General features: G+C 43.0%; 2 protein-coding genes and 1 long non-coding RNA gene across 4 annotated transcripts; 1 reads left to right on the top strand and 2 right to left on the bottom strand.

The window, feature by feature from the left end:
* Positions 1 to 322: 322 nt before the first annotated feature.
* Positions 323 to 14,853, bottom strand: gnb2 (guanine nucleotide binding protein (G protein), beta polypeptide 2). 2 transcript variants are annotated; one of them, XM_053677037.1, is made up of 10 exons: positions 13,990 to 14,853; positions 9,497 to 9,599; positions 9,269 to 9,307; positions 8,603 to 8,709; positions 8,044 to 8,107; positions 7,657 to 7,819; positions 7,216 to 7,282; positions 6,248 to 6,449; positions 5,911 to 6,127; positions 323 to 4,005 (listed from the first exon to the last, which is right to left on the bottom strand). In XM_053677037.1, exons 2-10 carry the CDS (start codon positions 9,551 to 9,553, stop codon positions 3,899 to 3,901), a joined length of 1,023 nt encoding a protein of 340 aa, XP_053533012.1. In that variant the 5' UTR covers positions 9,554 to 9,599; positions 13,990 to 14,853; the 3' UTR covers positions 323 to 3,898. The 2 variants fall into 2 exon arrangements, with proteins under 2 accessions (XP_053533012.1, XP_053533013.1); XM_053677038.1 differs by lacking the exon at positions 13,990 to 14,853 and adding an exon at positions 11,449 to 11,720.
* A 3,747-nt stretch (positions 14,854 to 18,600) lies between these two features.
* On the top strand, positions 18,601 to 22,088 carry LOC108260025 (zinc finger protein 48). The gene is made up of 2 exons (XM_017459938.3): positions 18,601 to 19,546; positions 20,640 to 22,088. The coding sequence occupies exons 1-2, from the start codon at positions 18,952 to 18,954 to the stop codon at positions 21,359 to 21,361; spliced, it is 1,317 nt and encodes a 438-aa protein (XP_017315427.1). The 5' UTR covers positions 18,601 to 18,951; the 3' UTR covers positions 21,362 to 22,088.
* Positions 18,663 to 19,934, bottom strand: LOC128629341 (uncharacterized). Its single transcript, XR_008393703.1, has 2 exons — positions 19,771 to 19,934; positions 18,663 to 19,639 (listed from the first exon to the last, which is right to left on the bottom strand). It is a non-coding gene; the product is annotated as an uncharacterized LOC128629341 (long non-coding RNA).
* Positions 22,089 to 23,302: the final 1,214 nt, after the last annotated feature.

The raw sequence follows: 23,302 nt of genomic DNA, 5'->3' as shown, positions 1-23,302 counted from the left end.
TTCTTACCAAATGTTATCAGATGTAGTAATATTTTCCCGCTGTCTTAACCGATGGTGAAACTTATTTTCAAATCAATTATATCTATATATATATATATATACATACATATATCTCCAAATCCTTTTAATGAGAAGTTAATCTAAATGGTTTAAGATACTAAGAGAGTTTATATGGAGGTGTACGGGGTGGCCGTGTGCGACGGAATCCAAATTTAATATATCGTTCTAGCGTTATTTTATTACATAGATATATCGAGGAGTATGTCGCGATAATTGAATGAATGTAACCTTGGCTTGATCGGATTTCTGTGCAACACCGTAACCGGCCTAATAACATTTCAAGCACAATGTATATTTCTGCTTTAGCTGTACATTCGGCTGTAATTCAGTGAGGGGATTAGACCGGTGCCTCTCGCGCTCGCTCTCTCTCTCTCTCGCGCGCTCTCTCTATGAGCAGTGAGCTTTATAAAAGAGCGAGCGTGGGCATGTGTATGTGTGAATAGGAGAGCTATTTTTAAACCAAGTATGTACTGTTCATGATGCTCGAAGAGAGAAAATGAGGAGGAGGAGGAGGAGGATTAGAGTTAAGGGGCGGGGGGGTGTATGGGTTTTCTTCTTTCTTTCTTTTTTTTCTTCTTTTTGCCAGTATGGACCAGTATGCATCAAATTAGTTAGAAAGCAACAAAAATACACACGTCATATTCATGTTCTTGAAGTCCGTCACCGTTTCCCCCAGCCGCTATGAGACTCACCAGTATTCTAGCTTTGTCGTACGGTGTTACGAAGACACCAGCGACGTACAAAGACTTACCGGGTTCTTATGACCTCGATGACGTCGAGAAAGGCTACGTGCTTGTGAACTCCCTACACGAGATTTCGCACGAGGTCGTAGCGTCCCGGTGACGCCATACGAAGTTCTACAGCGTCGTATGGACGTGTAGTTTTCCAGACACTCGGATGTCGGTTTAGCGGGCTACGTGTGGTTTTCCCCCAACGCCGCACAGACGTGTAGGTATGTGCAGGTTTACAGGATGGTCCCGTGTTTGTTTTACGGCACCCACGATGAGGTCTGTTTATACAGCATCGTATGGTGAACTGCGTGTGCTGCTCGGCCAAACGACGAACGCGACCGCCAGGTGTAGTTTTTAAATTGCTTTACAAACCTTCTTTCGTAAGAAAAACTCACGCTGTCGAATTCTCAGGCTTGTTTCCAAATTTTACTTTGGTGTAGTCGAAAGCGTTGGGTGGTTCTCTTAATAAAATCACTCACCAGGATAAAATCACCAAATCAAGACTATAAAACCTTCCACAGACCGATGGTAAAATCTGTTCCTCAATCCAGATTCCCCCCTTCATTCACAACAATGATGAATCGATCGCTATATATATACACATCAGGAATCTTTAGCCGTCGGTGTGGGTCATGTGATGCGCATGAACCCGGTCCTGTTTCAGGTAGCATGTCGTGAGTGTGTGTGTGTGTGTGTGTGTGTTTGTTTATGGGTGTGTATCTCTTGTTTAAGGCCTTTAACTGCTGTTTTTTCAGGCACATTGGTCTTCTTTACATGCGGTTAGCATTATGCTAATTAGAGATTTCTCTTTATGATCCTCTAGTAATAGTAACATACCCCTGGTTGATTTTGTAAATTAAAAAAAAAAATTTTGGCACGTCTTTGGTTGATTCTGATTGTGTAACCAGGAGAGGTCAAAGGTCAATAGAAAGTCTATAAAGTTGATATCCTCTGTGATGGGTTAATAATTGTTCGTGTCTCTTTTTTTTTGGCTTTTGTTTTTTTCCCCATTGTTACCCTCCTAACCTCAACGTTTTAGTTTAAATAATAATTTTTTTTTTTAAAAAGTAGATATTTGACACACTGACTTTTTTTTTTTTTTTTATTTCTTTGTGTGTGTTTACGTTCAAGAGCAGATTTTGAGATGATTTTAAATGACCTGATGGTTTTCGAGTTTTACAGTGTTCGGGATGAAATCATACATCTGTAATGTCTTAAATACAGGATTGTTTGAAAATTAAACAAAATATATATATCTTGATATCAGTTTAAAAAAAAAAAACTTGGTGTGGTTTCTTTTTTTCCTCTCGCTTGATTTATTATTGGGGGTTTTTTTTGTAGGGCAAACTATCCATCTTCTGAACCACTTATCCTGCACAGGGGCACGTGGGGGAGGGGAGGGGAGCATATCCCCCGGGACTCTGGGCACAACCTGGACGGGGCGCCCTGCCCATCGCAGGGCACAATCGCACATTCATACACTACCGCCAATTAGCCTACAACACACCTCTTTGGACTGGGGGAGGAAACCGGAGTACCTGGCGAAACACGCAAACAGGGTGGAGGCGGGATTCCGACCCCCGAGGGTGCAACGCAAACATCACATCCCCAACCATTAAGGCACCGTAATTTTGCACATTTTTACAAACAGAATAATTTTTTTTTTTTGGTTTTTTTTTTTTTTTTTTTTACACTTCAACTTTTATTTATTGTCCTTACAGTGTTATCTGAGGCACGCAGGGAAAACATGAATAAAATAAAGCATAGAAAAATCAGAATATAAACAAAACATTCAAACAAAAACATCATATTTATTTCTACTGTATGCCACAGGTGTCTATTTTAAAATTAAGTGTGAAGTTTCAGTCGTCTAAAACAATTTGGCGTGATGGAAAAAATCATGTTCTTATCGCATGCTTGTATTTCTCGGTCTTTAATAATCACGTCATCATCGCCGAACCCTTTAACACGAATTACGATAAATATGTTTAATATATCATTTTCTGTACCTGTTCTCTCTGGACAACATTTTAGCCAGGTGACTTTAAGGGGCCCAAGCACCACATACACACATGGCATGAAAATATGAAACTTTCTCAGAAATCGCTTGTGCAATCCAGTTGTAATGTTGCATGCAGAAGAGGGCTTCTAAGGATGGGGGGAAAACAAACAAACAAACAACATGCCAGATAATTGACAAGCATACACACAACAGTTCCGTTATCCAATCAAAGACGTGGGTTATCATTACCTAACAGATGTGCTATAGTTTCTCCTGATAACCTTATGGTGCTTGGACCCCTTTGATCGCCACGTGTAGCTCCATTTGTTTTTTTTTGTTTTTTTTGCAATTGTTTGCAAAAACGACCTTTTTTTAAAAAATAAATGAATAAAAAGGGGTTTGCTATGTATCTAGCTGACAACTGCTAAAGGCTACGATGCCTGTACCGTTATCTAGCGAGTCAAATGGAACCATTCAGCCTCCCTAAAGGGCGTACAAGAGCGATACCGAGTTCTTAATACCGTGGTGTACCGTATTACCAATTATCGGCGCACGTCCGTTTCAAAAGCAAAAACAGTCCTAAAAGATCATCTCTCGTCTTCTCAGAGCCCGAGACTAGCAGTGAGCGTGTTGAAAATAAACAAATACAATCTCAAGTTGGACTCGCAATTCAAGCAAAACCTCCTTCCCCTTTTCGCTCCGAGTGTGTTTTTGAGTCGCTTAAGAGTCGGAGTGTAAATTCTACGTCGTGTTTTTAAGTCCTCTGCAAACATGTACAGAGTGTGTGTGAGGGTGTGTGTGTGAGTGAGAGAGATAGAGAGAAAGAAAGAAAGAAAGAACATTCGTGTTTAGCTTCAGTGGGTCAAACCTGTGACCTGCCTCCAGTTACTGGTGTACAGATTCAGGTGCGGTTATGTATACAAAGCAATTACCATAGTAAACAACTCAAGATACCTAGTTGGCATAATATATTATGTACAATATGCGTCAGAATTTGTGCATGTGTATGTTTGTGTGTATTGTGTATATATATATACAGTAAAACAGGCATACAGTGTGTCGTGTGTGTGTGTGTGTGTGTGTGTGTGTGAGATAGAGAGAGAGGTCAGTTCCAGATCTTGAGGAAGCTGTCCCAGGAGCCAGTGCTCGCGGCCATGCCGTCATCAGTCACGCCGAGACAGCTCACGCGATTGTCATGGCCGGCCAGGACTCCTGTAGGAAAGGAACAGGTCATATTGTTTGTGTGTGTGTGTGTGTGTGTGTGTGTGTGTGTGTAATGAAAACATGATTTGTCTCTCTCTAAAAGCATCAAGAACATGCTTTGATGGAAAATAAAAAAAAAAAAAGACCCCACTGCCGTCATATCATTAATTCTAGGAATTAAAAGCATGATCAAATCTATTCAAGATAACGATGGCTTCAGTAAACTGCTCACAATTAGCAGCATATTAACAAAATGAACACTTTATTTACACGACAGAATGCGCTGGATCAAGTGCTGTTTTATAAGCTGCTGAAGAAGGAGGGTAGAAGCCACGTTCTTAAATTAAACTAGATTCCTGTTAGGTTTATTTCGATCCTCGTCAAGGTGGAATTCCTACAGTCGGGTCCACAAGTATTTGGACAGTGACAGTTTTCATAATTTGGCCTCTGTACACCACAAAATGAAGCATCAAGATGTAGACCAGAGTCCATCTGTTCTCACCTGCTCGAAAGTAAACTGGACAAACTAACAATCATAAATATTCTGATTATTTTTAATACCCGGAAGCAAATCCTTTGCAGTTAATGACTGCCGGAGATGTGGAACCCATGGGCATCATGAAATGCCGAGTTTCCTCTTTGGAGATGCTTTGGCAGGTCTTTACTGCGGCCGCCGTCAGTTGCTGCTCGTTTGTGGGTCTTTCTGCCAACAGTTTGGTCTTCAGTAAGTGAAAAGCGTGCTTGATTCGCTTGAGGTCATCAGACATTTAAGAACATTCCATTTCTTTGCCTTAAGAAGGTCTGGGGAAGTTTTGGATCATTATCCATCTGTAGCGTGAAGCGCCGTCCCTTCCAGTTTTGAAGCATCTGACTGAATCTGAGCTCTGTATACGTCCGAACTCATTGTTACTTAAATCAGCAGTCACAACATCAATAAACACCAGTGACCCAGTTCCATTGGCAGCCATACATGCCCATGCCATAACACTGCCTCCACATGTCTGACAGATCATCCGGTATGCTTCGGATCATGAGCCTTTCCTTTACTTTTCCCACACTCTTCTCTACCCGTCATTCTGATACAAATGAATCTTGTATGAGAACTGGACAATCTGTTCTTCAGTGTTACCACTTTGGATAAAAGCGCTATATAAGTGCAGACCATGTACCAAATGGTTTGCATCGAGGTAAACTGTCTGTATTTACATTTGTGAAGACGTCTCTTGATTGTAGACTAATGATACACCTACCTCCTCCAGAGTGTTCTGACTTGGCTAGATGTTGTAAAGGGGGGTTTTCTTGACTGAGGAAAGAATTCTACGATCGTCCACTTGTCCATCCAGCAGTCTTCTGTGGTCTTCCAGGCCTCATGGTGTTGCTGAGCTCGCCAACAATTTCTTCTTTTTAAGAATGTACCAAATTATTGATTTGGCCACTCCTAAAGTTTTTTCTGTCTCTTTCTACTGGGTCCGTTTTGGGCTTGTTTTTCAGCCTAATGACGGCCTCAGTCACTTGCATCGACACCACTTTGGACCACGTATCGAGAGCTCCCATGAATAGCTACTAAATTCAGCACTTAGAGTCAGCTCCAGACCTTTTAACGCCTTAATCGGTCATGAAATAGCGATGGAACAGGCCACACATGGCCATGAAAGTACTTATCAGTCACGTGTCCAATTACTTTTGAGCCTTAAGTGTGTCGCTGTCCAAATACTTATGGACATGACTGTACATCATCGTTTTAAGTCTTACAGTGCACATAACTTTCTCTGCATTAATATTGTCTTAACTGGATTTACATCACCGACTCACAGCAGTAACACTCGGATTAACTTCTTTATTTTATAAATACCTACGAGGAATACTAAGGATTTGTAAATTGCCTTTGATGGAGAACTTTGGTAAGGATCGTACCTGCACGGTCTCCTTTCATGGCGTCCCAGATGTTGCAGTTGAAGTCATCGTAGCCGGCGAGGAGCAGGCGGCCTGAGCGCGAGAACGCCACCGACGTGATGCCGCAGATGATGTTGTCGTGCGAGTAAAGGCCGAGCTCCTGATCGGCGCGCAGGTCAAACAGGCGGCACGTGGCATCGTCTGAGCCCGTGGCAAACGCACTGCCGCTGGGGAAGAACTGACGACACGAACGGGACACGAAAAGTGCATGAATGAGCGAATTCGTTTGTCTGCTGTGTAACTATTTCAGATTCTGCCACGAGGTTCACGTGGGCGCGCACGAGCAAGGTGTACTCACACACACGGCGTTGATGTCGGACTCGTGGCCCGTAAACGTCTGTCTGCACATGCTGTCTCTGACGTCCCACAGTTTGATCGAGGCGTCGCACGCGCCTGAAATGAACGTGCGCGAATCCGGAGACAAAGACAAGCTCATCACGTCTCCGCTGTGACCTGAGAAGAGCGTGGTCTGCTGGCCTGTCTCGATATCCCACAGAGCACTGACACACACACACACACACACACACACACACAAAAAGAATTCACTTACATTATTAGTGCTCACTACAAATTACCTTAATGATAACCTGCAGTGATTATCTTTTGTAAAGTCAGAAACCGATAGTCACCTTCCTGAAATGCGATTTATTCCGCAGTGATCATCACCCACCAACCCCCGCCGCCCTTTTTTTTGGTTGTTGAGGTCTTGCCAATTCCCACCCAATAACTAACTGATAACGGATATCGACTACCAACTGGGGAGGATGGAGCAAACATGTACTTCCTCCAAGACACATGAAGCCAACCTCTTTCAAACTGCCGACAGCATCCCATGGCAGCGGAGCACACTCGGAGGAAAGCGCCCTCTGCAGGGAAGAGCACCCAGAAAGCGCTACCAGTTTTACTCCAGGCTGTGGAGGGCCGTGGCAATGTCGGGATTTGAACCCGCGAATCTCCCGAACGCTGCTCCGTCGCTCCACCAGTATCGGGGTTCAGTAATTCCCAGATGCACTAAGCAGCAAACGCTTCCCCCACACTGCCACCAACTTCCGGAGTCAGGTTTTGTCAGTGGAGTCACAAACAAATGCAAACGCACGAGCAGGCCGTTACCTAAGGAACCCATTTTGGAGCTTATTTGCTCCTTATTAATTAAGTCGACAACGTAACCGTTACTCAACGGAAAGGTTTAACACTTGTACTTCAATTTGCTAGTCGCCGTGGGGAGATGTTCCCGAGATTTCGCATCCAGAAGAGGGTTAAACGTACCAGGCGGTATCTCCTGAACTCGTGATGATCTGATTGTCATCGATGAAGCGACAGCAGGAAAGGTAACCTGAGGAAGAGCACAAGCAGGAAGCACACACCGTGACACACCGAGACTCAAATAGTGCGAATATCAAATGTCAACACGTTTCTGTAAAACAAGTTGTTTTTTTTAAAGCCTCAGCCATCAAGGTCATAACCAATCGACATCAAGTCATGCTTTCCTTTGCATTAACTACTGGTCGCTAAGTTGCAAAAAAAAAAACTTAAAATAAAATAAATATTGAAAGGTTGTCCAAATTGTCGTCAAGTGCTGATGTTTACAGGAAGCTGAATTTCTAAATGGTAAATATGATATGCTGTATAAATCTTCTACAGTGGCTCGACAGCCAGTTAACAGCCTTTAATATCCAGCTGCGCTCGCGTGTGTGTGTGTGTGTGTACCCGTGTGTCCAGGGAGCTCTCGGCTGACTCGCACGTTGCCCTCGCGGGTCTTCAGGCTGTAGATGGAGCAGATGTTGTCCAGACCGCCGCAGGCGACGAAGTTTCCAGACGGAGCGTAAGCGCACGTCATCACCCATGACGAGCGCAGCGGGATGGCGTGGATCTGTCCAATAAGAGCACTTTTAGATAGCCTGAATAGAATACTATAAACACTACTCAAACATCCAGCATGATGATAGATAGATAGATAGAGAGATAGATAGATAGATAGAGAGAGCACAATTCGTTTTCGGCACACTAGGCACAGTTAGGGTGTGGCAGGGCAGGTTAACGGCGTGGTTATTTCAGATCATTCACCATTACGCCGAGCATATCACTGTGATGTACCTTGTTAGTGGTGTAACTGTCCCAGATGATCAGTTTGCCATCTTGTGAAGCGCTGACCAGGAGCCTGAGAGCAAAGTGATCAGGAGGAAGAGGGGGTGAGAAAAAGAACTTTTTTTCATTATTATTTAATTAATGAACTTTTGGTTAAAATGGATGTTTATCATAATAAAGGGATTATAAACAGCATCCTCTAGTGGATGAAGGCAACATTACAATCCTGTCCAACTAAAGGAAGACATTCAGTGATCTCTTTAAAATGATGCACTTGGTAAAAATAATTAAATAAATAAACCCAAAAAACTGTCATTTAAAAGGCATTCATATATATATATATATATATATATATATATATATATATATATATATATATATATATATATATATATATATATATATATATATTCCCCACACTTCACGTAATCCGTGTCAACATTTTCATGTTCTACTGTTAATCGATCCACAGTGGGGTGAAATATCAGATCTAAAAGGTTCATGGTGAAAACATGTGGAAAGCTACACTTTCAGCAGAATGACTAGAACAGTGCAATACAGATTGTACCTGGAGTCAGAGCCCCAGTGCATGGCGTAGATTTTGGCTAAATGACCTCTGAGAGTACGCCTTGTCCGCATCTGAATCCTACCCACCGGGTCCAGTCCCGCTGTTATCTACACACACACACACACACACACACACACACACACACACACATATATATATATATAGATATAGATTTTAAAGTCGTTTATACAGCAGCGCTGTTGAATTCTCAATTTTGGTCAAAATGGTGTTGATTATTTTCTCCAACAGCAGTCCTGACAGGTTTTATTATTAATAAATGCGCTCATTCTAGTATGTTAGCGTTTCTATAGTAAGGCGATTTAAAAAATAATAATAATAAAAGGGGCAATGGAAAGTCTTCGGGATGAAGGAGTTTACGCTTTCTCGGGAACATGGTCTTATTAACCAAAACAGGAGAGGCTGATGAAGGAAGGAATGTTCATAGCTGCTGTAATGTAAGCGATAACAGGAACGAAACTAACTTCCACAACAGATATTCCAGAACGTTCAACTATAAGTATAAACAGATGAAATGTATATGTTTTCTCATCAATAAAAAAGATAAAATTGTCAATTTGCTGTGCAAGATGATGAATAAAACACTTCAGGATACACTGATCTAGGAAAATGATCAACGTCAGGCTGGTGGTGTGTGTGAGCTTTTACCTGAGTAAGTGTAGAGTCTCCACATGCTTTCCTTGCATCCTGTAAAAACAAGTTTAAAGATTATTGGTTAGAAGAAAAAGAAAAAAAAAAAAGAAGATACACTATTTTAAACTACTTACGATACCCATGGTGGTCTTCAGAACTGCACCGTGATACAATTGACCAAAATATCAGTAACAATATCAATATCATATATTGTGCGGATAGTAGTTACGAGCGTTCTCTTACTCGTATCTGGTTCTTCAGCTGCTCAGCCTCCTGTCGAAGCTGCTCCAGCTCGCTCATCTTGAAATGACCTTTGACCTTCAACCTCAGTCACTCCCACAACCACCTATGAAGTCAAACCACAGAGCCAAAATAAATATTAAAAAGTCAAATGGACTCTATTAATCCAATTGTTTGACCAGATTTTTACACGTGGTCATGTAAAAAGAGCACACTATGATATCTTAAATCAGATTAAAGCCACCAGTGGATTGTGAGAAATCCGGATTTTATCCCAATTACCAGGTTGTTCGGTGTACGCATAGTGCACATAGCACAGAAATTTCCAAACAAATACCAAAAGACATATTTGTGAATACTCCGACTCAAGCCTGGACTCGAGCTAGTGACCTCGAGTACATTTTGCTCAGAGCCAACTGTAAGAAACATACGACCTCAGGGAATAAAATATACCAGCTTCGTTTTATCAAAAGTTACACAGACACGAGCGCAGATCCGAGCACACGCGATCACGCGATTCCAAATCTGTGTCTGGTCATGAAACTGATGAATCAGCTTCAGCTGCATGGACACATGCTCCTACATGTTGTAGTGTTCGTTGTGTTAGTAAATATATATTATATATACAATAAGCTCATATCCGGTTGAATGCTCGAATCTAATTGGCTGGCGGGTGTGCATTATTTCTGTAGAACAGCATGGCTCGGAAAGTAGTTCCGGCCTTAACGTGGACGATAGGTTTAATATTAATATGCAACTAACAGATATTCCACAGCGTTAAATCTGACTATAAACCAATCAAATGCACGATTCATTAATAAGTCAAACGTTCTAATCGTTGCCAAATCATTGTCGCACAAGTGGAATAACACACTCCAGACTGTGCTGTTATACAAAAATATATCTGCACGTGCAGCATCCTACATGCACTCAGACCAATTATCATGAACGTCTGATTTTTAAAAAAAAATTAAATATAAAAAAAAATGTAAAAAATAATTATAGCACTGCACCTCCAAAACGTATCGAAACTGAAAGTGTTGTGAAGTGTGTACGCTCGTTCTACGATAACACAGGGAGGAATTTTATTTTTTATTTATTTATTTATTTATTTTTTAAAAAGAGAGGGTTACCATTTATACACCACTACAACAAATGTGCCATTATAACAGAAGGCGGTTCGGTTACTAATGACTAACTTCAAACGCGTCCCGTCTGACCAAAATGATCTACAACAGTACCGTAAAGAAAAACAGCATAAAGAAACCGATTCCTAATCCCGACTCCACTAGGGCTCGGTCGTTCCTAGAAATGCTTTCCGAGTTTAAAACAAATGGACGTTTGAATCATATTATTTAACCAAAGCCTTTGATCTATGAGCTGTTTGAAACTAGCATTAAAAAAAAAAAACCATAAGGATTGTTCCAACTACAACACATCACCAGGGATTTATTAATGCGTAGTATAGTGCATTATTCTCGTTAATATTTAATATGTCATGCGTAGGCCCTGGCGCTATTGGTTTGAAAGTGCAATTTGTGTGTCTGGAGCAAGGAAGCTGCAACGGCCACTTTAATCTCCCCTAATGGATAAAAGTGTAATCCAACAGCTCCAGAGGCCATTTAGAAGACCCAAAAGAGATTAACATTACTGCAGAATGGTACACAAGATTAAAAATAAAAAATACAAATAAATAAATAAATAAATAAATAAATAATCAAACGCCGTGTGATTGGATTGGCATTGATGAGATTTATATTTACAGCATTTTGCAGTGATCCAGAGAGATGAATTACGAAAATGAAGATCTCATATTAGCACGAAATAAACAGTATAACGTGTACGGCTGAATATTACAGCTCTGAGTAATGGTGTCTGCTTAGCATCATTATTAAATGATGAGAAACAATGCGAAATAATCTGGTTAAGAGAAGCACACGTTGTTAGGTTCTTACCCTTCGGTAGTATATCGAAATGAAGTTGGAGATTCCGCCTTCTTCTCTGGTCCCAATTTAAAAAGCGGTCTTTTTCTTGTTTGTCGTTGTTGCGACAACTTTATAATACGGTGTTCGGATATATAACGATTTCATGCCATGCCATTATAGGAGTACACTCCTGTCTCCAGGCGTTGCAATGTATGCGTTATAAAATCTCTGGGACGTTGTTAAGTTTTATCCAAAAGGCAGCTGCATTCTGTATTTGTCGCACACAAATTTTAAAATAGGATCAGCTTCGTTTTTTTCCTTCTTCTTCTTTTGCATTAGTATGTGGGTGTATTCAAATTCACCGAAGCCGCTGACCAATGAGCGAGCTCTGCTTGGATTTGCATATTTCCCGTTAAAAAGAGTCGCACGAGCTTTGTCGAGAGCTTTGCATGCGGAACAAGCGAAGGCTTGAACGCTGAAGTAACAGATTACAAACTCGCCCAGGACGTTTACATAAACAAAACTGTCGTGCAGGAGGTTCGATGACTTTATACCACTACACCAACACAGTCCAGTCCTGGACGGCCTACTGAGATTTGTGGGTTTGTTTGTTTTTTTTTCCTAGTAAAACACCAAAATTCAGCTCCTGAAGGCCTTCAGATGATGCGCTCAGTCAGGTGTTAAATAATCTACAATTCCCACGTCCAACGATCCTGCATCACATACATATATACACACACACGAGGAAGGACATTATTCTTGATCATTATTCTTGATTTCCGAAGGCATAAAAAGAACCTAATAATTATTCAACACAGGAAGAAAAAAAAGACACATCAGTAATTGGAGATGTTTGGGAACATGACAAGATGCATTGACTTCAAGAGAAAGAGAGAGCGTGGAGAAGGAACGACCATTTACAGCCGTCATAATGTCCGCGATATTAGGAACTTGTTACTATAAATGGATAAAAAGCACAAGGTGTCGTTCTTTAATTAATTACCGCTGGTATTTTTAAACCCTGTTATTCCGAGATTAGTTCTCTCGTGACCTGGAGATAACGTCGTCACGCCTAAGCTCCATCACGTGACACGTTGAAGACTAAGGAAACAGTTGCCTGGATCGGCTGTTATTTTTTTTTACTCCCTGATTCTTGGGAGATTATTATTGGATTTCCTCTTTTAACCAACACTGTAGCAAGTATATTATATATAGAAGTGTAATTTAGGTCTTAATCGCAATAAAACCACCATAAATTACCGGTGCTCTTTATATAATTGGAGAAAAGAAAAAAAAAAGTTACATTATTAGATGTGTACATCAAGCAATGGCTTCCCATGTCTCAGAATGAGCATGAGAGGAGACCTAATTAATGGCACCCCCATTGGTTAATAGGTGAATAAAGGGAACCCTCTCTGGTAGGGTTCTTCATAGACGTTCAAGTAATGTCTGTCTGGCTTACGCGAACACTATGGCACAACTGTGGAGCAAATGGAGGTCTTACAGGGCATTGCTCGGCATGTCGTGCAAACACACTACGTGATCGTTACCCGTTACAAAGGAGGTGTGGCCAAGCCAATCCTTTCCGAGATGGATGACTTTGAGAAGCGGCAATCGTCTTCCTGTAGGCGTGGCACCCGTCATGAAGTTTGAATAGCACCACCTGTAGTACCGGCGCATCTGGCACTTGCGATACAAAACCACAGCTAGTATGCAAAAGATTGTAAGCTCACAAAGGTGGTCGTGTCTTCGAAAAACCCCTCTCGGACATCGTCTCCGCATTAAGTGCCGAGGCTTTATGCTTTTTTCTTTCTTTCTGCACTCAACTCATGCAAAATCACACCTCGTGTACTTGATCTATCCACCCATTTTCCACACCGCTTATCCTACACAGGGTCACGGGGAGCCTGGAGTCTATCCTAGGGAACACGAGGACACCCTGGATGGAGTGCCAACCCATCATGGCACACACACACACACACACACACACTAGGGACAATTTGGAAACGCCGAACAGCCTACAATGTATGTATTCGGACTGGAGGAGGAAACCAGAGTACCCGGAGGAAACCATGAACACGCAAACAGGGCGGAGGCGGGACTCGAACCCCCAATCCTGTGTGTGCGAAGCGCAATTATGAATACATGCAGGACAATTCAGAAAATGAGTCACTGGAGTACCCATTCATTTTGAACTTGATGGAACTGCACCCTTTCAGCACTTGACTACACAGGTCAATGATGTAACCTTCAAGCACAATATTTGATGCTTAAAACGTAACGGGCGCGTGACCAGTGGACCAGTTGCAGTGTACAGGCCTGTCGCGTGAGGACGGACGCACGGACGGACGAGAACAACCTGTTATTGCAATGACAAAGCTGTATCCAAATGGATCGTGCAACATTCAGCCGAAACGACATCCGGTCCACGCAACATGATATTTAAACAGAAACACTTAACCAGGCCTGCATCACGGGAAACGATCTCTACCCCAGATTATAACCTTTTTGCACCCATGTTATTCATGCTGATACAAGGCCCATGACTGCCTGCATTACACACTACAGTACCTGTTCGTTCAGCGTTGTCGGCCTCAGCACGGGAAGACTTCCAGAGCTGACAGCTTGACGAAGCGCTTCAGTCCGATCTCTTCTTCTGGGAGGAATGCTCAAACCCGAACGCACATGATGGCCGTGAATCAGGCCTCGCCAACACGCAGCACAGAAAGAAAGAAAAAAATCACTGCATTTCTCCAAATGGACCTGAAGATCACAAACCCCGGGGACCGAGTCCGCTCGTAGCGCCTTCTCTCTTTAATAAAGCCGCAGATGCAAAATGCGTTCGCGCAAAATGCGCTTGTTTTCGTCCGGGGGAAAAATGCGAGAAGAAAGAAATCCCCCCCAAAAAAATCAGGCTATAAATAAAACGCTCGTTTCGGGGTTTTTTTTTTGCCTCCGTTTGTCTCCCCCCTGTCCTTCCTTCCTTCCTTCCGTCCGTCCTTCCTTCCTCTGGCTTCTCTTTCTCTCTCCTTGTTTCGTTGCGCGGAATGAATTATTCAAATGAATCCGCAATGCACGGATGCTGTGCACGCGAATGTAAATAAATGTCCAAAAAAATAAATTCTATATTAATAATAATAATAATAATATCAATAATTTAATATTCTTGGCTATCTCGCCGGTGGAGCGCACGAGCCACCCATAAGTTCTCCTCCAGTGTCAGACGCCAAATCATCCAGCCGGACAGATTTCAGGAATTAAAGCGACCTTATTTTTATTATTATTATTATTTTATTTTTTTTTATTTATTATGTCGTCAAGTGACGCATCAAATGAGTTCGATAATTAGCGCGCGCCGTTATGAGTCCTGCGGCTTACAGGATCCAACCTCACGGTTCGGCGTGTGAGATATCCTCCAACGTCTCGTATGTGAGATTCGACCACACCCATTTTATACAGACCGTACCATTACACCGCCCCCTCTTTTTTCTCTTTCTTTCTTTCTTTTTTTTTTTTTTAAAAAAAAAAAAGAAAAAGAAAAGGAAGAACGAGCTTTTTTTTTTTAAAAGACATTAAAAGTCCCATCTAAAGAAATCTTATTTTTTCAAACAAACAAATGTACTAACATAAAGCAGGGGGTGTAAAAGAATTAAACATGTCCTCATGAAGATAAACATTTGTAGATTGTGGTAGTCACCCTGTACTGTTAGTCCAGTTTAAAGCAGCTATTCGTATCTTCTCGGTATGTCCCAAACTAACTTCAGGGAGACATTTATTATTTTTAATGGGCTAGTGTTGACAACCAGTTGCACCAAATGTGCAATGAGTTTCACATATGCTCTTCATGTCCACCTTGGTTTCCTTTCAGATTCTCTGGTTTCCTCTTACGTCCCAAAAGCAAGCTAGTAGGCTACGTGGACTATGTGTGAAGGATGGACTTAAATTTTATTACTTAGGTAATAAAATAAGCCATGTCATTATCCATCCATCCATCTTCTATAACGCATACTCCTTTTCAGGGTCACGGGGAACCTGGAGCTTATCCCCAGAGAGCATGGGGCACAAGGCGGGGTACACCCTGGACAGGGTGCCAGTCCATCGCAGGGCACACAATCACACACACACTCACACACCCATTCATATACTACGGACACTTTAGACACGCCAATCAGCCTACCATGCATGTCTTTGGACTGGTGGAGGAAACCGGAGTACCCGGAGGAAACCCCCGCAGCACGGGGAGAACATGCAAACTCCACACACACAGGGCCACGGTGGGAATCGAACCCCCGACCCTGGAGGTGTGAGGAGAACGTGCGAACCACATCATTAGGCGGCGGCACTCCATAGGTGCTCTTGCCATCTTTCACCGCCCCATGTCTACAAAAATTTGATCCGAATAACTTCGCACCAGCATTAATTAAAATTCTTCTCTGGCTGAACCGTGTGCTCCTCTTCTCAGGAGACCCGAGGCTCCACCCAAAGGACACTCACTCCTAATTATACCTGGTGTAATTACCCTCTCTCTCTCACTGAGAGAGAGAGAGAGAGAGAGAGAGAGAGAGAGAGAGAGAGAGGAAAAAAAAGAAAATGAAAGAGAGAGAGAGAATGAAAGAGAGAGAGCTGTAAAAAAAATATCACTAGAAAATTAAGAAATAACTATAAAAAGACAACACCTACTCTACAACTAATGTAAATTTAAAGGGTTGGTGGTCACCGCCTCTTCCCCCTCTTAACTGATGTGATGGTATATTCCACCTGCCCTGCTCTTAAGGCTCCATTAGGGACCGTAGTAGCTGAGGATGGGTTGCCTAGCAACACCATTTGCAGAGGGCCCAAGCAAGTGGCCACACACACATACACTCCTCTATTACAGTATTTAAAAGAATGGAATGACACAAATTCAACTTTACACAATTTACCACTTACCTCAAATGTTTTATATCAGCCAAAGCAAAATAAATAAATAAATAATTATAATTTTGCACTGAGTCTATGAGGCTAACATACATAACAACTAATGTAATGTTAATCTCACCTGAAATCATCTTCTGTAAAAAAAAAAAATCTGCATCGAACGACATTCACAGTGCCACAGTGATGTCACACAGACTCGCTGATGTGGCTCAGGACCTAATGGGATAATAATAGTCTACAACAAGGCATGCTGTTATTGCAAAATATTCACAGCCAGGACGGTGTGACGGGCAACGTGAAGCGGAGTTACTCTCACCAGCCCAAAGCTGATTATGTTTCAACAGCAACACATTTTATTGTCTTATCTCACGGCAATTTACCAGCTATCAGAACTGCTGGATTTCTCGATTAAATCAATTGTCCCCTCACAGACCTTGTTTTCTCTCACACGCTTGAAATATTCAGTCAAACATAACAAGCCTGGAAGAGCTAGAGTTGAACTCCTTCTCCTGTATAAATGTTAAATAAACAACTGCTAGCAGAAAACGATAACGCAATCGTCTTTGTCAAATCTTTGTTAAATAACCCGTTTTTGAATGACCAAAATGACTAAGTAGTCGTTACATTATATATAAAAAGTCTTCACACCCTGGTTAAAATTGATGGTTGGATAACCGTGCACACTTTGTCAAAGCACTTGTTGATGACGGCCTTCACGGTGTTCCATAGTACATCTAATTCTTTGGAAATTTCGACTCCAAATGCTTAGTGAAGAGAAGGAGGAACATGATGTTAGTGCAGGTGGTTAAATAAACAAATGAGGTCTGAAAAAATAGAACTATGTAGCTGATAGACCTGTATTTAAACTTAATAACCGCTAGAGGGCCAAATTACCCCAGCCTGCAGTCATGTATTATTATTACTTCACAAAATTGTTGGGGTTTATTGAATACAAAAGTATCAGTCTAAAGCAAATATCGTGGAATTTCAGGATATAAATTTGGAGGTGTGTGAAGAACCTGAAACATTTTTAGAGGACCCTTGACCCGAAACATTTATTTGAAGAATGACGCTCAAATGCGAAATGTTTTTTTTTTCTTCACAGTTTTCACAACCCCCCCAAGTATTGTACAATCTTCCATAGTACCAAAACTTTAAAATAGAATTCTCTGTTAGCACGCAGAGGTGAAACTTAAAGTACATACTATCACTAATGTTTAACTCCCAAATGTTTATGTAAACAAACAAAGACGGAAAGTGTAAAGGTCGAAAAGCCCTAAGAGCTTTTTCAGAGTTACAGCTGAATAACTTTAAATGAAGACTTTCTATAGTGTATTTGTATTTTATCTCATTTATTTCACAGTATACAAGAGGATCATCATGATGCATTGTTGATTCTCTCTAATAGGAAACAGCGGTTCTTTATTTCCTCATAATTTAATAAAGGATGGACACACTTTCCAGTACTACTCCAACTCAACCATCATCAAACATCACTGTGCTGCTCTTACTATGTTTATTGTACTGCACTACTGCACTTTCAACTGTCTTTGTGCACCATAATGTCAATTACATTACATTATATTTACAACATTTGACAGACGCCTTTATCCAGAGCGACTTACATTTATCTCATTTATACATTCTTTATATATGAGATATTTTTAAATTCTTTATTCTAATGTTTTGAGATATTGGATTTCTGATCTCTATGAGCTGTAAGCCATAATCATCTAGATTAAAAAGGGGCCTCAACAATTTGGTGTGAAAAATAAATTCTCACTCTCAGACTAACACACACACACACACACACACACACACACACAGACACATACAATCAATTCCTAATGTAATGTAAAGATGTAAGATGTAATTATTAATAAAATAAAAAAGGGGGATATCTTCAGAAGTCTGTATTTTTAATGTGTTTTAAAGACATCTTGCAAAAGGGGGGCCTCGGTCAAATGTTAATGCCATTTAGGGTGGCCTTGCCCTGGAAAAGTTTGGGAACCCCTGTTTTAGACAATTGTACACTTCCAACTTTGTGGCAACAGTTTAGAGACGAACCCACAGTCAGGAATCCACAAACTTCTGGTGTATATATTGTGACACAGTGTGACTGGTGTGTTTTGTGGGATTTGTGAAAAATTTAGGGAATATTAATTCGTTGTTCCAAAAGAAACCCAACAAAAAACAACAACAACAACGAGCTAGTTATTTAAAATGGTGGATTGTAGGCTACCGATAAAACTGTTGTGTATTTGCAGCGCGCTCTGACGTCAGAACGACATTCCCCAGCACTTCCGCGTTTGAAATTGCGTCATTACCCTGCGACACCTGAATCCGCGACGATAAAGCGGAGGCTTGTTAAGGTTTGTTTACTAATGCGTTTGCGCAGAATAAACATTGCGAGACTCTACATTTTTTGCAGTGTATTCTTATTTAATTCGTTCCCCGTGTCGACGAAAATGAAATGCCAGCTTTTAAACTGACTTCTCAAGCTGGAGAACAAATATTTGGGAAACGAAAAAAAAAAAAGCTAACGCTGATCTAGCAGTGTGAGAAGTGGCGGAGCTAGGAAGGTTATCATCACCGCTGAAAAACAGGACAGGAACCATGGCTTTAGATGGGATCAGCGTGTCGTTCCTGAAGTACGAGCTCGCCTCTACGATCGACCAGGCGGTGAGGTGCGCAGTGGACACGGTGTTGAAGGAAACGGCGCGGATTGTCGGCGCGAGGCTGACCGAAGCGCGTGACGCCGCGGCGGAGTCCCGGCGCGAGAACCGGACCCTGCGGGAGAGGCTCGATGTGTCCGAGAGCGAGCTGAAGGCGGTGCGGTACTACATGTCCGCCGCCGAGAAGAACATCAAGCAATGCTTGCTGTTAAACCGAAACCGACCGCCGTCCATCGGCGCCGAGGACCTCCACTTTTCCTCAGACGCGACCCCAGAACGCAGAGAACCGTCCCATCTCAAAGCCTTCAGGAGCTCCTCTGGAAGGAGTCACGGCGCTAAAACCGTGCCCAGTGTTGGCCTGTGTTTACCCACAGTGCAGTCCGACTGGCCCCGCAGCGTTATAAACCGACGGAGGGTGCGCGTGAGCAGCGACACCTCGAGCCGAGCCGCGATGGAGTCTGGCTCGGTGCAGGCCAGAACCGAAGAACCCGCAGAAGACCAGTTTTACATCTCAGAGGAAGGAGTGATCGATAAGGGTGCGTAGTCGGGTGATTCGTAAATGACTCGGTTCTCAAGGGAGTCGATTCATCACGAGATCCTCAAGCAAGCACAGGATCTCCCCCCCCCCCCTCCTCTCCCCCCCCTCCTCCCCCCCCCCTCCCCTCCCCCCCCCTCCCCTCCCCCCCCCTCCTCCCCCCCCCCCCCTCCCCCCCCCCTCCCCTCCCCCCCCCTCCTCCCCCCCCCCCCCCTCCCCCCCCACTCCTCCCCTCCCAAGGGTGCGACCCATGGCATGACTCATCGCATCATATTTTTTTTGAGGAATTTAATCTGCATGGTGTTAAAGGACTAGTTTGGTCAAAGTCAAATGTGCACAATGTTCCCTGTATCCCGAATGTAGCAGATCAGCCTAAACGAGTTTGGTGACTATAGTTAATGTCAAGGTTAATGTGGGCTAACAAGTAATGGGAGCTACCAAATTTATTGTGTGCATGGTGCAAGTCATGGTGTGTTTTTAAACTAAATAATGCACAGATCGATTTTAATTCCACTTTTAGACCATGGGCCACATGTGCATGAGTCTGATAGAAAATCAGATCAGCAATGGCGCCATACACCGTCAGAAACCACATAAACGTGCCCATGTGCCGATTGCGCGTTATGTAACTGGTAGCTGTAAGCCTCCCTTGGCATCATCACGAGCTCCAAAACAAAACTAAAGAAGCGGCTTTAGACACCGAACCTGTCTTGACTTATCAGCGTGTGTCCCAAAAGAAATTTGCCTCGGGCATCGTGGTACCAGCTGTATAAACACGGGATAAAGAGAACACCGTTTGATTACAGAGTTACAAACCCGAAACTCCGCAAGGCACGTAAATAATGTTTGTACAAAGAAAGAACCATGGTGTGTATCTGACACACCTTTGGATTAATGTACTGTACAGAGCAGGTTAGGGGGAAATTGTGGGAGTCTAATAAAAGGCTACACGACAGCACAGCTCCAACATACGGAGGTGTACGAATCGCTGAAAAAAAGTCTTTGGGGCACTTTATAAAATGTCTACTTATTACAAGTGAGTTCTTAAAGGTTTGTGTATAACTTTTTGTTTCCCTCCCCTCTGTGTATTGTAGGGTACAAGTCCTCTGCTGGTGCAGTGCAGGAGTATGAGAGAGTGCATCAGGAGGAACAAAACGCAGCGGGTTTGTCGGCGAAGGCCCCCGATGAGCCGTGCGACATCGGCAGGTTCGAGTTCGAGATGGGCGCTCCGGCGGGTAACGTCAGTGAGCTGAGCCTCATTCAGGTGATGGATGCTGGCGAGGAGATCAAGCAGAACTCTGTGAAAGTCGAAGACGAAGCTGACGTTCATCATTTAGACCCACCGCCTATAGCTGCGGCTTCGTCTTCCTGTTCAAACGCTCAACCGCAGATCATCTCGCCTCCCGTGTCTGCCGGCGACGCGGAGGCACCGCCGGGTCTGATGCCCCCCGTCGAGGCGACTGACAAAGTGCACCGCTGCAACGTCTGCGGCCGAGGCTTCCGGCGCTTCTACTGCCTGAAGACGCACCAGCGCATCCACACGGGCGAGCGGCCGTACCCCTGCCGCTACTGCGAGAAGCGTTTCCGCCACTTGGACAGTCTGCACAAGCACCAGCGCATCCACACGGGTGAGCGGCCGTACCGCTGCGCCCAGTGCGGCTGCTGCTTCCGCGAGCTGGGCCAGCTCAAGAAACACCGGCTCAAGCACTCGCCCACCTCTGCTGCTCCGCCCGCCCACCCTGCGCTCTCTCTCCTCCCGGCTGCAGCCTCCTACACCTGGCCACACCTCAACTCCCAGTCTCTGGATCTGGTCTGAGTGCTCCAGCCTCCTGAACCACACGAACCGCACAAGCACGAGCCTATGACGTGCCCGAGTTCAAAAGTTTAATCTGCCGCAAACAAGTAGTAGTAGCCATGAATGTTCAGTCTCATTTAAAGCTGTCGTATTATAAGGCAACACTCAAACAAAGCCAGAGGTGCCTACATCTATAGTTTAACAGTAGCATTTAAGAAATTTTGTTTTTTTGCTAGGATGATATGGGAGACACTTGAAAACTACTCTTTTTCTATTGTTGTTGTTTTTATTTTCCTTCTTCTTCAGATTAAACAGTGGTCAGAATAAACATGAGTAAAATTCACCCAGCAGAAAAGCCGGTTCACTGAAGGGGAAAGGGCACGAGACACGAAAGACACCATTACATCTGGTTGCTTTCGCTTCGCACCAATCAAACCCCAGCTTTCCTGTGAGCCAGTAGAAGTGGGTGGGATTTAAAATTAGCTGACTGCACCTTTAAGCAGTGAAACTACATGAATAATGTATATAAACTTAGTCTACTGTGAACACAGACGTCAGAAGATTAAACCGAACTGTATTTACGGATGTGCACGAGCATTTTAGTACCTTCGTGGAGCAAGACAACGCAAATAAAAAATGGTAGCGCGTTCATTTTACAGCGATTCATAAAATATACTGATTGTAGCTTTAATGTACTGTGTGGTATGCTTGAAATGCTGATATTATTAAAATCTCTGTTTGCACTCGACTGAGTTTTGGTCCCATTGCATCTGTTTTTATAAAGTGGAACTGAGAGGGTATTATTTTGAACAGCCAGTTTCGTCACGCTTGAGTACCGCAAATCACAAAACACGTTACAGCAGAAGGAAGAAGGGGGGGAAAAAAGGTCAAGTTTTTTTTTACTCAGCTTTTAGTATGGTGTGATGCAAAATGTCTAGACATAATTTTAAACATTGAAGGTCAAATCATCACGCGCAATGTGCATATTTATCTTCGTAATTAACGCGACCTCCAATAGAATCAAATATGTGTTTTTTTAATGAAATTGAGGTTTTTTTTTTTTTAGTTTAAACAATGACATGTTGGTCTATTTCCACTCGGTTTAAAGATTTCCTTTATTACACCACGACGCTGTTCCACTCCCTGACGACAGTGGCGCGGTGGGATTTAGCCCTCGCTTCATCTCTGCTTAAACAGCGTGATGCAGCAGTGCTTTAGTCCTTTAAATCTCTTCATCTGAACACTCTGCTAAAACAGATCAGCTTCCAAAGCTTCAGCTTTTCCGTGCTGAAACAGTCGACGGCATCGCGCTCGACCGTCGTCTCGTAGATTGCTAACTAGCCGAGCCGTCTGCTACGTGTAGCTGCACTGCAACCTGGCACGATGAGAGCAACATTTGCGCTACTTCTATGCTAGATTTAAAAAAAAAAGTTTCCCATTACTATGAACGTGGCTGGAAAATGGTGAGGGAGAGGAGAAGTTCTTGTTTTTTGTAACCGTGCTAGCCGCGCCCCCCGTGACCACACAACTGTTAACTGGAATAATAAAAAAATACATTGACAACCAACAGATTAGTGCAGGATTACTATTTCATCCATCCATCTATTTTCTCTACCGCTACATATCCTACACGGGGGAACCTGGAGGCTATCCTAGGGAACTCGGGGCACAAGGCGGGGAACTGGGGGATCACGCAGGACACAATCGAATACACCCACTCACACAATACAGACCATTCGGAAACGCCGATCAGACTGCACCGCGTGTCTTTGGACTGGTTGAGGAAACCGGAGTACCCGGAGGAAACCCCCAGAGCACGGAGAGATCACGCAAGCTCCGCACACACAGAATCCCCCTCCCTGGAGGCAAATGACTAACACTAAACCACACGTATTTCATCCTAAACATATTCCATGTGTTTCAGGGTGGAGTTTTAACTTTAATACCTAACCTAATGCTTTC

This window comes from Ictalurus punctatus, chromosome 28 (assembly GCF_001660625.3).
Source record: "Ictalurus punctatus breed USDA103 chromosome 28, Coco_2.0, whole genome shotgun sequence".
NCBI lineage: Eukaryota > Metazoa > Chordata > Actinopteri > Siluriformes > Ictaluridae > Ictalurus > Ictalurus punctatus.
Note: the sequence above shows the minus strand (reverse complement) of the source record. Positions and strands in the feature narration are given on the sequence as shown.

Excerpts from the sequence above, each read along its gene's own strand:
- LOC108260025 (XM_017459938.3), top strand. The coding sequence starts at position 18,952 with ATGGCTTTAGATGGGATCAGCGTGTCGTTCCTGAAGTACGAGCTCGCC. Across the intron at positions 19,547-20,639 it reads GGAAGGAGTGATCGATAAGG|GGTACAAGTCCTCTGCTGGT; the intron begins GTGCGTAGTCGG and ends TGTGTATTGTAG.
- gnb2 (XM_053677037.1), bottom strand. The coding sequence starts at position 9,553 with ATGAGCGAGCTGGAGCAGCTTCGACAGGAGGCTGAGCAGCTGAAGAAC. Across the intron at positions 7,820-8,043 it reads ACAGTTACACCACTAACAAG|ATCCACGCCATCCCGCTGCG; the intron begins GTACATCACAGT and ends CTTATTGGACAG. Across the intron at positions 6,128-6,247 it reads CCGACATCAACGCCGTGTGT|TTCTTCCCCAGCGGCAGTGC; the intron begins GTGAGTACACCT and ends TCGTGTCGTCAG.